The 15,901-nt window shown below is 40.2% G+C and overlaps 1 protein-coding gene across 1 annotated transcript in view; it reads right to left on the minus strand.

Moving 5' to 3' along the window:
• The window catches only part of NINJ2 (ninjurin 2), a 753,014-nt gene that overhangs the window by 42,115 nt on the left and 694,998 nt on the right, over nucleotides 1-15,901 (minus strand). Inside the window, exon 3 of the mRNA XM_044087492.1 lies at nucleotides 11,086-11,317. Coding sequence (XP_043943427.1) covers nucleotides 11,086-11,317 — 232 coding nt within the window. The remainder of the gene's footprint in view (nucleotides 1-11,085; nucleotides 11,318-15,901) is intronic.

A 15,901-nucleotide genomic window follows, 5' to 3' on the forward strand; every position in this document is an offset into this window, starting at 1 on the left:
GCCTTGAGGAAGACCGACTCCTCCGCAGAAGAGGTTTTGGATGGCCAGGCACCCCTCTTTCTCAAGATCTCCAGGATATCGGAGAATGAGATATCATCAGAGGATGACTTGGGGGACCCCTCCGCATCATCGAGGTCGGTGTCTGAGGTGACAGACTCATCTGGGGAGTCTATGTGCTTCCTCTTGCACAATTTTTTCCAGGGGGGCTCTTCAGGCACGAACTCTGAAGGCTCCTTGGAAAAAAGGGGACCACACAAGGAGAAATCCTCAGGCCTAGGAGCCGCGCTGTCCAAAGACAGGGGGGGCACCAGAAGCTCTAGCCGCCATGTCTAGGGAAGGAGTCGCAGATTCGGGTGAACTCACTAGAGACTTGGCCAGCATGCTCCTCATAGCCTCGAAGGCAAGCCCACCAGAATCTGAGGAGGGGCCCGTCCCTGAGACCATGACCGGTGTCAGGGTTCCCCTAGCCGAGGTGCCAAGAGGGAGACTTGGGGCCGAAACCAGAAGCCCCGACGAATCCCCCTCGGGCCCGGCTGAGGGCACCCGAGAACTGAAACCTCTGGAAGGCACAGAAAGGGTTGGAGCTGAAGACGGTGCCGACAGACTAGCAGTGGGTCTCGGGACCGACTCAAGGACTTCACCCGACTCTACGAACTCCGACTCCGATGACACCAAGGTTGTCGGAGGAGGAAGAAACGGTATCGAAGGGGTTGGCTCCAGGGCCGACTGGGCCGGAGCCGAAAATAATTTGGATAAGACAGGTGACTGGAGGAGCCTCTGGACCACCCTATCTACATCCGAGTCTGAAAGCCTGGAAGACCTGGAGGAAACAGAAGGGGGCCGAGAGACTTTTCCTATCGGCTCCGAAACCAGGCTAGGAGGCCGGCTCCGAATTGGCTCCAAAAGTATCAGGGCCGAAGCAGACTCGACCAGAACCGAGACCCCTTTTGGCGCCGACAGTTCAGGAGCCGACAAAACTGACCCCAGAGCAGAAACACTCTCCAGCAGCTCTGAGACCAATGGAGCCGACGAAGGAGACCCCGATTTAGACCCTCTATCCTGCGGCTCCGAAATCAGTGGAGCCAAGGAAGGGGACAGAGTACCTGATCTCTCATCCCGAGACTCCAAAAACAGTGGAGCCGAGGAGGGAGACCCAGCTTTAGATCCTCTATCCTTCGGCTCTGAGGCCAGTGGAGCCGAGGAAGGGGACACAGATTTAGACCTTTCTGCAGGCGGCTCTGACAGACTTGGAGCCAAAGACTTCTTTTGCCTCGATTTCAAAGAGGGAGAAGAAGCCAAAGCTTCCTCGAAGGCTGGTTTGATGAGACCCTTCAGGATAAGCTTATTTTTCCTCTCGTGCCCTGCATAGCAAACACTGCAAGATTCTTGCAAGTGTTTATCCCCTAAACAATAAACACAGATGGCATGGCCATCTGTCAACGACATCTTATAATTGCATTTCGAACATTTTTTAAAGCCCGATGGCTTATACTCCTTTTCTTTGCCAGACATACCTACTGTGACACACTCAAAACACACAAGGAAGGAAGGGGGGGAACAGCTCCAACTTAAACGCTCTAAGAGATAGGGCAAAGGCCCTCTAACTCAAATGGGCCTAGCCCGCCAAACAGAAGGGATTACCACATCAATTCAAAAGTACAAACACAATCAACCACAAATGAACTAACAACCAGATAGCTATTAAAATAGCTGTTTGAGTATAAATTCTAAGCTAACTGCCAAAAAAGTGACCAAAAGGCCAAAAAGGAAGGGTACTTAGCCACAGCCAAGACGAGACCACGTCGTTACTCTAGGAGCGGCAAACGAGATCTGGGGGTTTGGGCATGGTGCATCCTGGGATAAGGGGGTTGGCCCAGCCAATGAGAGACTTCATGCTAGTGTATCGGCTGAGTCAGAGCTGATTCTCGGCTCTGAGCCCATCAGTTATGAATGTAGGCGAGATAGGATCGCATTACATCTAGGGTTATTTCTGTTAAACCATTGGTGGAAGAATTAACCAATTACTATTGAGTTTGCATTATTTAAACTAAATGTTTGTATTTTTGGAGTATTCTGAGGAAGTCAACTGGTATTGACGAAAGCGCTTAACTTTTTGTAATAAAACTATCACAGAGGGCTCACAACGCTTAGTGCTCCTTTTTGATTTAATAGTGGTTCATTTGAGCACTACTGCACCACTTATTTTGGTTTTATTGTCTTCTTTGTGGTGCTTGGTTGTTTATGGAGTCCGCAGAAGCTTTGAATTTTTCTCCCATTCTCGATTCTGGGCAGCAAGCTGAACTTCTGTTAATTAAAAAAGATGTGGCTGAGTTGAAGGGGGAACTCACCCGCCTTATTGAGCTACTTTCCCAACAACGTAGCTGTGATTCTGGATGTTCTACTGCAAACAATGTACAAATGAGGGGCAATGGTTGTCCTGACAATGAAGAAACAAATTGTGGTTCTAACTCATCTTCCTGCAACTTGAAGAAGCGTGGTGATGTCACTATGACAGTTCAGGTCCATCATGGTGAACCTGAACAGCCTTTTTCTTGTGATGGCGTTAACACAGCCGATACTGTTGGTAGCCTTGCTCCTAATCCATCAAGGAGCATTTTGAAAAGGAACTGTGCTGTGTATTTCAGCAACGAGGTTGATACAATTTTGGATGATATGCTGGAGCAAACCCGCCAATGTGAAAATACTCCAACAGGTACTGTTGTTCAAACTACTGGGACTGGGAGAGTGTATAACAATAATTGGAGGAAAAATATACAGCAGTGTGGGAACAATGTTTCTCCATGTATTTGTCAAAGGTTTGTTGGTAAAAATGGAAGTCCTTCTATGAACAAAGTTAAACAGCATTATGGCGCATTAATTAAAAAGCATTTTTCTTTTCAAGGTTCTAAACAAGTAACAGGGGGATCTAACATCAAGGACACTTGTTCTTTTAACTTTAAGTCCTTAAAGGACATGATTTATTCTTTCGAGAAAAAATTGTTTAAGTTTAAAATGTGCCAATGGAGATTTGTTACTTAAATGAATGTTTAAAGATGAAAGTGGTACCACAGGGGTTAAGAGTGTTTAAATTTCCCTTCGGGTTACATTATGACTCTGAAATTATCAAAGATTTTACGATAATGTTTGACAACTGGGGGCCTGAATTGCTAACCAAAAGTGTATTTTGTTATGAACAGATGGAAAAGAGGCTTCAAAAGGAAGTTGATGATTTAAATGATATGATTTTTAATGATTTATTATTTATACAGTATGAGGGATTTTATTATAAAGTCATTAGTAGGGTTGAAAAGAAATGTGATAGTATTTTCAATAAGAAAGTGAAAAAGTTAGACAGAGATTGTAAACAGTATAAACATTATAAAGTGTACCCTATTGATAAATTGTTTTTTAGTAATGCCATTAAGGATGGGCATTTACCTTTATCACACCATGGTGAGGGCAATATGGATAATGTAGACTTTGAGTTGTTAGGTGAGAATGAACATTCCATAGAGGAAGGGAGGGACAATTTTTCTGAGTATCAGGATTTTCCACTCCCAAGACGCTCAGAAAGAATAGCCAATCGGAAACAAGAGACGTGCAGCACCTACAGCAAGGTAGTACAACAGCACGAGGGATTCTCCAGGCGGTAGAAACATTAGTCTCAGATTCTAAGATCCAAGTTGGTAATATTCAACATACATTTAGTGGCTTTAACATTTATAGCTATACTGATAGGTTTATTTCCGAATAATTCTTTTCTTTATTTTCCAAGGGGTTCAAATTTGTACCCACCAAAATTCCAGACATAGCAGAAGTATTGGTGGATGTACAACTTTATTTAAGAAAGTTGAATCATAAATTGATGTTTCAAAATAAAGATGGGAATAAATCTGCTAATAATTCTACTAATATGTTTAGAAAAGGTAGTGTTTTTAATCCTCCTCTCCATCCACTTATAGCTATCTTTGCGAAAGTTGTTAAGGAAGACATGTATAAAATGTGGGGTGAGAAAAGAAGAGCGTTCTCTAACCTTAATAGTAAAGAAAGATGTTTATTAAAAGATTTGAGAGAGGATAAAAGTATACGTATTATGACCCCCGATAAAGGTGGAGGCATTATATTATATAATTCAGAGGATTATACTAACACTATGCAGTCCATTTTGTTTAATGTTGAAAACTATTCCCAGTGTTCCAAAACAAAATACATATTTCTTATCAAAGAGTGGATAGCTTTTATATGAATATGTTGTGGACCAGAGGATTTCTAAAGAAGATTATGATTTCCTTTTGAACATATATCCCAAAATTCCTGTCATTTTCGGTATTCCAAAAGTACACAAGAATGTTGAAACATCACCTTTTAAGCCAATTGTGGCAGTTGGAGGTTCCAAAATACATAATTTGGCTGTATATGTAGATAAAAAGATGAAGCATGTTGCAGAGTGGTCCTCACACTTGGTAAAAGATTCTTGTGACTTTCTAGGTCAATTAAAAAGTGACTTATGGTGTCCTAACAGTATTTTCCTTATGATAGATGTCCAGGATTTATTTTCCTGTATTCCCAAGCAGAAAGATTTAGCCTTTTTTGAAGAAGTACTCTTCACCTGTTCTCATTTACCCTCTGACGAGAATAATTTAATAAGCGAATTAATAAGTCTTATTCTGGAAAACAATTATATTTATTTTGAGGGGGAGTATTTTCAGCAGGTGAATGGGGTGGCAATGGGAGGCACTTGTGCCCCTGTTTATGCTAATGTAGTCTTGCTAGGATGGGAAAGAGAATATGTTTTCAAAAGTGAGTTTTTTTCTAATGTTCTTTTTATAGTAGATTTTTGGATGATATTTTTATTTTATGGAAATGAGCCTCTGAATCTATTCCATTATTCATCCAATACCTGAATGGAACTACAAATTTTTTGAAATTCACTTTTGAGTCTCATGAACAAGAAATCAACTACCTGGATACTAAAATATTAAAGGACCATGAGAAATTTATTTCCAGAATTTATCGTAAAAAAAACTTTTTGTAACAGCTACTTGCACTTTAACAGCCACCACCCTCTATCCCAAAAGAAAAGTATTATCAAAGGTCAGGCTATCAGGGTAGCCAGGATGACATCCTTAAAAAAGGATGTAATCCATGAATTTACATACTTAAAGGATATGTTCTTAGAAAGAGGGTACCCTGGTGAATTTATTGATACTATTTTAAAAGGGGTGTTGGATGAGTGGGGTATAAGGTATATACCGCTTTTTGGTAAAGGACTTAACAAAGACAACAGCCCTGATGAAGCTTCTAAGAGTGAGAACAAAACTTATTTCCAACAGGCATGTGTTGTCCAATATAGCCCCTTGTATCATGGAGTTAAAGAAATACTTTATAAAAATTGGAGCCTTTTTAAAACTAATTCTGAAGTTTTTCAGGCATTGGGTGAAAAACCTATATTTTCCACCAAAATAGGACCCAATTTAATCGGTATTGGAAATGAGACTTGAAAACCAAGGTGAACAGGGACATTTTAATGGGAGCAGGCACTGTGGTAGATGTCCCTAATGCTCCTATATTCTGCAGGATAGCTCCATTTCCCTAGCTAACCAAAATAAAAACATTGTGTTTTTGAAAAGAGGTAACTGCTCTTCAAGTAAACTGGTATACATTGCTAGGTGTAATACTTGTATATCATTTTATGTTGGAAAAACTGAGAGGTTACTTAAAACCAGGATTTACTAACACCTCTATGACATAAAAAATAAGAAGGAAACTAACGCCTTATATGAACACAGTTTACAATGTGCTGACTTTTGTGGTTTTAAATTTGCCATTCTTGACATTGTCCATATTGAAGCCAGAGGAGGAGATTGTCGAAATGCTCTCAGTAAAAAAGAACTATTATGGAAATTAAGGCTGGCTGCAAACTTCTCTCCAGGGTTAAATGATCATCTAACTATCCTGCCAATATTAAGAGAAAAAGCAGGGCAGGTTTAATATTTGTATTTAAAGTTTTTTTATATATATAAATAAAGTTTTTAGTGTTTTTTTAGGGTACACGTTTAATAAGGAACATGATGACTAAATTTCATACTGTGAAGAACAATTTGTTGGATATTATTGCAGCAATGTATTAATTATGTGCTTTAAAAGTGTGTTTTTAACAAAATGTTATACCTAATATTCATGAGCAGTGTTTTATATTCATGAACGAGGGTTAATTTTGTTAAACCATTGGTGGAAGAATTAACCAATTACTATTGAGTTTGCATTATTTAAACTAAATGTTTGTATTTTTGGAGTGTTCTGAGGAAGTCAACTGGCATTGACGAAAGAGCTCAACTTTTTGTAATAAATTATCACTGAGGAATCACAACGCTTAGTGCTTCTTTTTGGTTTAATAGTGCTTCATTTGAGCACTGTCTACTGCACCACTTACTTTGGTTTTATAGTTAGAAAATACAGTGAAAAATGAATTTCAATCCCTTCTCTATAATGATGTTTATTTAAGAGCATGTTTGTAATCGCATTAATAATGATTCGTCATCATCTTTATTATTTCATCACATCTTATTGCAATTAGATGTTTTGGCAACGGCCATAACTATACACAGTTGGAATAATGGTGTTACTGAACACGTGTAAATGAGGTATTTGCTTTGGTGGCTGAGAGCTGTTATTACTACTATCTGAACTTTCAAAACATTCCTGGTTGGTTAAGATCTCCTCCTGAAATGTTACCTCTTGGCACTTTTTTCCTCAAGCTGTTATTATGATGAAGAGCATTTCTGCATAAATTACATCATTATGACACAATGTGTCATAATGACTTGTACCTTTGCATCTTTGGATGCTCCTAACCAAGTTTTTTTTAAGTCTCTTGTCAGCTGTATTAAATTTTGTTTGCATACTTTGTAATAAAAGAAACCACAGATATATATTTCTATAAACATCTATCACCTGCTTCAGTAATTTTATTAATTTTCTGTGTGTAGGGGCGTGCATGTACGAGTGCATATGTGTCTGATAACATGATTATTCAGAATTTGTGTCTATACCTAGAGCTAAGATTAGCATTAGTCAAAACACCTCCTGTGCAGATGTTACAATTAATGACTCTAAGAACTCTTATTTCACTCTGTTACTAAATTTGGGATAAAAAAAACATCCTGATACATTTTCACCTTTGCTTTTAGCTGGTCATCCCATAGGTCTCTGGACATTATCCCATCCATTCAAGAATAATGGAAGTATTACAGTTGTACTGGTGATATTGCCATACAAAATACAATCAATTATTAATTCACAGCAAGGAAAAACACACTGTGATTTTCAGGATGGGTGCAGTAAAAAATTAAATCTGTGGACAAGGCCAAATGTATTCATAGGTTTATGGATTACAATATGTAGCATCCAAACTATTGGTATTTATGTAGCTTGAGTGATGCAACGTGGTGTGACTATTTACATTAAGTGTAAGAGCAACTGAATTTGTGTTATGTGATTGATAAGTTCAATAAATGTTGACACGCTACTCAGAAGTCATGCAACCGTGAAGTTAGTTATATTCAGTTAAGGTAGAAAAGTCAGGTATGGCCATGTAAAGGTGCAATCAGCCAACAGTCACCATGTTATTGTGTGCTTCAGAGTGTCAGAATGGGACAGAAGGTAAGAACATGAGAGAACAGTGTGAGGTTATGTGGGAGTAGATTATGATAGCCTGGTAGACAAAGAGTTATAAGATGAGTTAGGGGATTAATGACAAACTAAGAAAATAAACAAGCTATTGGAATATCTCAAGGATGCCATACCTACAGCAGAGAGAACTTTGTTAGCCATTGCTCTGGTTAATTACTCTTGTAGCATTAGGAGCAACTTTCTCTCCCTATATTTCCATTATGTGTGACTCTACACCTCAGCTACTTAAGAGAAAAAAATAATTGTATAACTTTATAAATAAACTAAATGTTGACCTCAAGTATAAGTCCACATGCTGAAAATCTTGTGATACATGAAGAGAGCCTTATTTCTGACAAATCCCCTACTTCTGTACATCACAAAACAGGCCACTCTTCATTCTGATGATAGCAAATTGTTTTAATAGATCGCTCTTCTGACTTTTTCCTCAAATCATTACTTAGTTATCTGTATAACTGCTTTCCTTAATCAAATGAATATACTTTTACTACTAGCTTTGAATTCCCCATCCCTCCTTCAGTCCATCCACCCATCTATCAGTGCCTAAAACTGTAAGATAGTTTTAGTGTCACTAAATCACAAATAATAAATTTGCATTCTAGAAGGCTCTTTTCTCCTATTTATTCTCAAATTGGTCCCGTATCTATAACGGGTAATGTTATTCTATGAAAACTGTACTGTTATAGCCCACTTTGTGTCTCGACTATATTTTATCTGCTGTCATAGGTCAGATTATTTATATTATTCTAATACTACCTGTACAATGTGCACAATCTTCAAATATATTGATTACTTATATGTTGTACTTTGTCATCTCCTTTTTTGTCAGCCTGACCTGAGAAATCCAGTGAGCAGATTTTGTTGCTATTTTTTTTACTTTTCATTTTTTTTAAATATATTTTGGATACATTATACACATGATGTGCACAGCCCTTGATTGTGAAATTCTACCCCTCCTCGCCTCCAATAAAATTGGGTTTGTATAGCCTGTCAACATTTTCCAGTTAACAGAGATTTCAGATACTATAAATGGGCTGTGGGGTTCAGCTTAATTCACTCTCTATGCATCAAAAATGAAAATGGTTATTCAGCTACACCTTGAAGTTTTAATAAGATGTACCGTCGCATACATTCTTAACTAAAAAGCGCATGCACCCCAACCAAGCTGTAAGCCAAAGTTAGAAAAGAAGAGAGAGAGAGACAGAGATACAGAGAGACAGACAGAGTAAAGTCAAACGTGGTAAGTAAACATAGCATAGATGATAGATGGATAAAGCCCCATCACACAAATAACACAAGTTTGATTAGTAGCTCAGGCAATAATCTACGGAGAGTACAAATGTGGAATTAGAGTTTTTAATACTATTCTCAAAAGTACAGAAGGCAAAAGATGCAAAGACAGTTGATACTGACAGACGTATAAACGTGCTCCATCTGTATATCCAGGATGGGAACACTGAGAGAGATTAGGCACCAGCTAAAATGATGCGAGCACGCATACTATATTAAATGTAAACAAGAGACTATAAGAACTAGATTATAACCCATATTTCTAAGAAGCAAAGCAGTATTTTTGTGACTACACTGCATTAAACTTGCCCAGCATATATGTTTTATGCAAATTATGGGAGCATCTTATTTACTGAAAACATAAAAGCCCCCCCCAGGCAATGCTTTATGTTCACTAGGAGGGCTTCACGTATTCACTTAAAGGATGTCATATGCATTATCTGCCATTACAACACTCAAGGGCGAATGTGAAAAGGGTAAGCACTTTCAGAATAGGTAGCATCATTAGTGAAAATGTAGAAAAATATCGACATTGTAAGAAAGTGGTATATAAAGGTGTGATAAGCTATTGGGATTTAATCACTGTCACACACACAGGATAAAGTTTCAACAGGCATGGGATTTCAGTCCTACCTACCCAAGAAAGCTTATGGGTACATACAGATGCAATACTAAAAACTGTACTAACTTATGTAAGATAGGTTGCTTCTTGAGAAGTCACTTACAAATATACAAAATTTATTGCTCAGTATAGAAAAGAGTGAATCACTTAGTGAACAACTTTTTTGCTCTTAAGAAGTAGTAAAACAATATGTCTTTCCAGTTTTCTTTTCACAGTATGATTATATCTGTGATCAGGGATTACTCCTGCATGAGCTACCCTCCTTCTCCTCATACTTAATCCAGCCTATAACCTCATGGATTCCACCTCTGTACCCATTGTGAAGAGATACATACTTAATGCAGCCTACAACCTCATGGATTCCACCTCTGTACCCATTGTGAAGAGATACATACTTAATGCAGCCTACAACCTCATGGATTCCACCTCTGTACCCATTGTGAAGAGATACATACTTAATGCAGCCTACAACCTCATGGATTCCACCTCTGTACCCATTGTGAAGAGATACATACTTAATGCAGCCTACAACCTCATGGATTCCACCTCTGTACCCATTGTGAAGAGATACACACTTCATCCATCCTATAACCTCATGGATTCCACCTCTGTACCCATTGTGAAGAGATACTTTCTTAATGCAGCCTACAACCTCATGGATTCCACCTCTATACCCATTGTGAAGAGATACATACTTGATGCAGCCTACAACCTCATGGATTCCACCTCTGTACCCATTGTGAAGAGATACATACTTAATGCAGCCTACAACCTTGTGGATTCCACATCTGTACCCATTGTGAAGAGATGCATACTTAATCCAGCCTATAACCTCATGGATTTGTGAAGAGATACATACTCACCTCGTGGATTCCACCTCTGTACCCATTGTGAAGAGATACATACTTAATGCAGCCTACAACCTCATGGATTCCACCTCTGTACCCATTGTGAAGAGATACATACTTAATCCAGCCTATAACCTCATGGATTCCACCTCTGTACCCATTGTGAAGAGATACATACTTAATGCAGCCTACAACCTCATGGATTCCACCTCTGTACCCATTGTGAAGAGATACAGTGAGAAATCATCTACATCTTTCTATCCAGTACTTTATAATGAGCAAAGCAATATGCATGTTTTAAGGAGAAGGTTACGGTACTTGTATACATAAGGTAAGACTTTTTGGTTCCCAGCCTGATTCTCCTGCTCCATCACTACATGTCATCTTTATTTGTCTCACTGACATATCTGATTGTTTATCAATGAGAACAACTTATTACAGTGGTTACAGTTGTTACCAAACTGAATTCCTAGTACAGTAAAACTTCGTCCCTGACATCACTAGCTAATCCTGGATGCAACCTTTTACCACCTTACTTTTGAAAAAATCAACCTATATCTTTGACTGAGTTTCCAGTCTTAAGGTTTGGCAAAGTACAGCATCAGGAGGAGAAAACGTTAATTCGATACTTACCGATAATTGTGAGAAGCACTCCAACGATCACCTGGAAAAATAGTGAAATGCTGATCAAAACGATGAGAGTGGTGTAGAATTTGAATTCAGGACCCTGCTCCAAGACTGACTTCAGTTGAGACGCATTTGCTAAAAGTAAGGCAACATCCAACATGTTCTCTGCCACACTCTTCTTGGTGGCATAGCGGTTGATATTGATCACAGCCTCATGTGCACGACCTGGGTTACCGGGCTAGTTGGAAAGGAAATACACAAAAATGGAAATTAGTAAATGAGAAAGACCTCTAGATGGTAAAATATAATGTTAAGTCATTGACAGGCAGTAAACTCATCCTAGTCTGAATGAATGTATCACCCCCACATTAATACATCAGTGTTATGACCAGAAGAAAAATCAACCAAAGAATACAGTGTCTTATTTACTTGCTGGGTAAGAACTCAAGTTTGATTAATATTTTAACTTCATATTTGAATTTCTATCCTATACTTATAGATTCATATGTTGTTCCTGGGCTAACAACCACTAGGGCCCTTACAACCTAGCCATGCACCCCAGACCCATTTGGATCCTGGGTATCATGGGGTAGGGAGGAGGCATGTTAGTAGGAAGGAAACTAAGGGATTTGTGGGGGGTGTTAGGATAATACTTTTCTCATTGTCCATAATGGATGGGGAAACCATACTGGGGGTAAATTTATGATTTCCTAGCCAACTGTCAAAGTTTCATTTGAATAGGGTCAGGAATGAACTCTGTTTTTGATGGATGAGGGGCCTATTCCATACCATGGGTTTCTTAGGGACACATATCTGTCTCTCCAGCACATTCTGTTTATGTTACAAGAGAAGTTCAAATCCCTGAATCTAGTGTTTCTGGTGCTGTTTGTTTTGCATATGTGCAATGGATTTATCAGGGCTGGTTGTAAGGAACCCCTGTAAGCCAGGCATAGATCCCCCATCAGCAGCCTGTAGGAGACTGAATACAGAGACAGAGCCTTTAGGCAATTAGTGTTGGACAGGGTGTTCATGCCCCGAGTTCTCCTGCTGACAAACCTTTGTGAGTGTTACAACTGTTGCAAGTGTTTGATTAGGTACATGGCAAAGACAGCATTTTACTTAATCATAGTTTTGATAAGGGCTGAGTAGAGTGGTGCTATAACTATATCTTCTGAACAGTACGAACCTCATGTTGAAGTAGTGATGGAAATCAAACTAAAACTTTAACGTTTATATCATTAATCTGTCTGGTAATAGCTTTGGGGAAACAATGTTAAAGAACAAAAATAAGTATCATTTTGCACTTCTGCTGATTATTTTTACTACACTTCATAGTTTTATAGTTTCATAGTATAGTACGAGGCTATCTGCCCTGGGGCATTTGTAAGCCTAGCCATAGTGATGTGGCTTTTGCCACCCCATGAAATGGTACAAAAATGTACAGAATAAATCTAGAATACTGTGCCTCTGTCTAGTAGTGACACAGTGAAGGTCCCCTTATATAATAGAATTAGTTTACTGTGCCCCTGTCTAGCAGTGACACAGATGTGACCCCTGGGGTAAACTTATGATCTCCCATCCACTCATCAAGATTTCTCTTGAAGAGAGTCAGTGAGGGGCTCTGCCTAATACGAACTGGAATCCTGTTCCAAAGCATGGGAAGCCTCTGGGTTATGAATCTATCCCTCCAGCATGTCCTATTCATACTTGTGCCGAGGTTTAAGTCTTTAGCTCTCGTGGTCCTGATGGATTTGGTTTTTTTGAGGTGGAGCATGTCCATCAGATCCTGATTGGACATGGCCTTGTACGTCAGGCAGAGATCACCTCTGAGCAGGTGGTATGCTACTGAATAGAGCTGAAGTTTCTTTAGTCTGGCAGAATAAGACATATGTTGGAGACCCTTGATCCTTTTGGTGAGGTACTTTTGTGGTCTCTCCAACTGTTGCAAGTGCTGGGTGAGGTACATACCAAATGGGGCATTGTGCTCAATCATGGGTCTGATGAGGGAGGAATATAGGGGTACAATGACATCCTTGGATCTGGATGTGAAACCCTTCATGATGAGGTGTGCAAGGTAGAATGTTTTTCTAACCACTTTGGCAACGTGGGTGTCAAATGAGAGGTCGCTGTCTACTTGGGTCCCTTGGTCTCTGATTACTTTTTCCGTACTCAGTGGGTTGCTGTCTATGTGATAATTTGTGGGTACTTTGTTTTTTCCAAAAGGGATGACTATACATTTTTTGGCATTTGATTTAAGGCCGTGACTACGGCACCAGTTGTCCGTTTCAGTGAGGCCTTTTTGTAGGATGTGTGTATCTGCTGGTGTATCGATTATGGCGCCTAGTTTGCAGTCATCTGTGAACTTTGTCAGCCACAGCCCTCCCATGTTTGCTTTAACATCTGAGAAATAAATGCCGAACAAGAGGGGTCCCAGGACAGATCCCTGTGGGACACCACTTGTGACTGGCTTTGAGTCTGACATTGCTCCAGCGATTTTAACTTTATGGGTTCTGTCCTTTAGCCAGTTTGCAACCCATCTAGTGACATAAGGGTTTACTTTTAAGCTGTTTAGCTTATCTATGATGCCTGAGTGGGGTATTGTGTCGAAGGCCTTATCCAAGTCCAGGTATGCTGTATGGACTGCTTTGCCCTCATCAATGGCTCTAGTGACTGTTTCGAAAAAGTCAACCAGGTTTAAAAGGCAGGATCTGCCCTTCACAAAGCCGAACTGGGTGGGGTCAAGCATCTGTAGGTCCCCTATGTCTCCATTTACGAGTTCCATAATGATTCTTTCCATAGCTTTGCAGACCAGGCTAGTCAAGCTTATGGGGCGGTAGTTTCCAGGGTCTGTAGAGGCACCCCCCTTGTGGAGTGGGACCACTGTTGCTGTACGCCAGTGTTCAGGTACATATCCCGAAGTAAGGCTAAGGTTAAATAGCATTTTTATGTGTGGGTTTAGCTCCTCTTGGAGTTCACGTAACACGCACCCCGGGATACCGTCAGGTCCCATTGATGATGTGTTTTTTTGCTTTGTTTAGGGCGGTTCTCACTTGGACATCTGAGATGACAGGGAGATTACATTCAGCTGGGATAAGTATTTCTTCTTTTGGGGGTGAAGGAGGCGAGAAATTTGCACTGAACCTGTCAGCCAGAATGTTAGCAATATCTGTGGGTTCATTGTATTTTTTGTTGTTGTGAACCAACTCTAAGCATATCTGAGGGTTTCCGCCCAGGTTTCTAACATAGCTGAAGAAGGCTTTGTGGTTATCTTTAGTGTCCTTAGCGATTTTTCTCTCAAAGTTTGCCTTGGATGTTTTATGAGAGAACGTAGTTTTCTGCTAATGTTGATCAGAGATGTCTTCCCTTCATGGGATTTCGCTCTGACGTGCAGTAGCTTCCTTCTTTTGTTATACAATTTTTTTATGGCTGAGGTCCACCAGACAGGATGCTTACATTTGGTGGAGAGGGACTTGGATTTGTTTGGGATTGCATGATCCATGCATTCTTGGAGATGTCCATAGAAAGCATTTGTGAAGGATTCGGCATTGTGGGATGTGGTATCCACTGGCACAGTGGGCTTAAAGGATACCATCTCAGTCTTAAGAAGAGTGAAGTCTGCTTTTGAGAAGTTTTTCACTGTGGTCTTTTGTGCTGGGGTGGAGGTGGGATATGTATATCCAGGGTGATTAGTTTGTGGTCAGATCTCACTAGTGAGGGGTATACTTCCTGTGTGGAGCATTTTGTCCCCATTTTTGTGATGATCAGGTCTAGTATATTATCTCCCCTAGTGGGAGAGGTGACTAGTTGTTCCAGTGCATTTGAATTTATGAATTCCAGGAACCTTTGGGCTAGGGTATTAGGGCTAGAATAATGTACCCAATCTATGTTTGGGTAGTTGAAGTCTCCCAGTATGATGGTATTTTGTGATACATTCATATCCTCCAATGTCTTCAGGAAGGCTGAGTGGGGTTCTTGAGATTGGGAGGGTGGTCTGTAACATGCTACCAGTTGTATAGCAGTTTTGCCTATGGTTAGTTGCACCTGTATGGTCTCTGATGCTTCATGTGTTGCTACTAACCTGGAGGTGTGGGAGTCCTTTATGAATATGGACACTCCCCCTCCCTTTGTGGTTCGGCCTGGGTTTTGGGGCTGAAAAGCATGATACGAGGTATAGCCTGGTAGCACTGGGGTGCTCTCAGGAGCCTTGAACCAGGTTTCAGTTACTGCACAGACATCGATGTTCTCCATGCTGAGGAGTGCATCAAGTGCCTGCATCTTGAGATTTAGACTTCTGGTGTTGAGCAGCATTACCCTTAGTTTTTTTCCATTTTTGTTTTCTAAGGAGGTGGGTTTGTCTTTTGAGCCTTGCCTAAAAAAGGTACTATGGGGGTGGCAAGAGCCTTAGCCAATATCCGGAAGCCCAGTGGTGACAGGTGTAAGCCATCCCTTGCGAAGCAGCGTGGCTTGTCCAACATATCATCCCAGGCAGACAGATATTGGATCCCCTTAGAATGACACCAGTACTTGAGCCAATTGTTAAAGCTGATCATCTTGTCTTTGTATTGTGGTATCATTCTTGGTGAGGGCAAGATGCTGCTCAGGGTCAGGGTCATACCAGCTCCTCTATGTCTCTTTTCATGTAGTCCAGGGTGGTACATCTCAGGTCATTCACACATCGACTCATATTAATTATTACATTTCTCGTACTTTAGAGTTTCAAAGTTAAACTGTTTCCACTGATGCTGTAGTACTTAATTACATTGTGTCTGCTAGTTTCACAGGATGGACTACTCTGAGTACGTGTGGCAAGATGGTATGAGCC

Source organism: Protopterus annectens, chromosome 11.part0 (genome assembly GCF_019279795.1).
Source record: "Protopterus annectens isolate FY-2018-M chromosome 11.part0, PAN1.0, whole genome shotgun sequence".
In the NCBI taxonomy this organism is placed as follows: Eukaryota; Metazoa; Chordata; order Ceratodontiformes; family Protopteridae; genus Protopterus; species Protopterus annectens.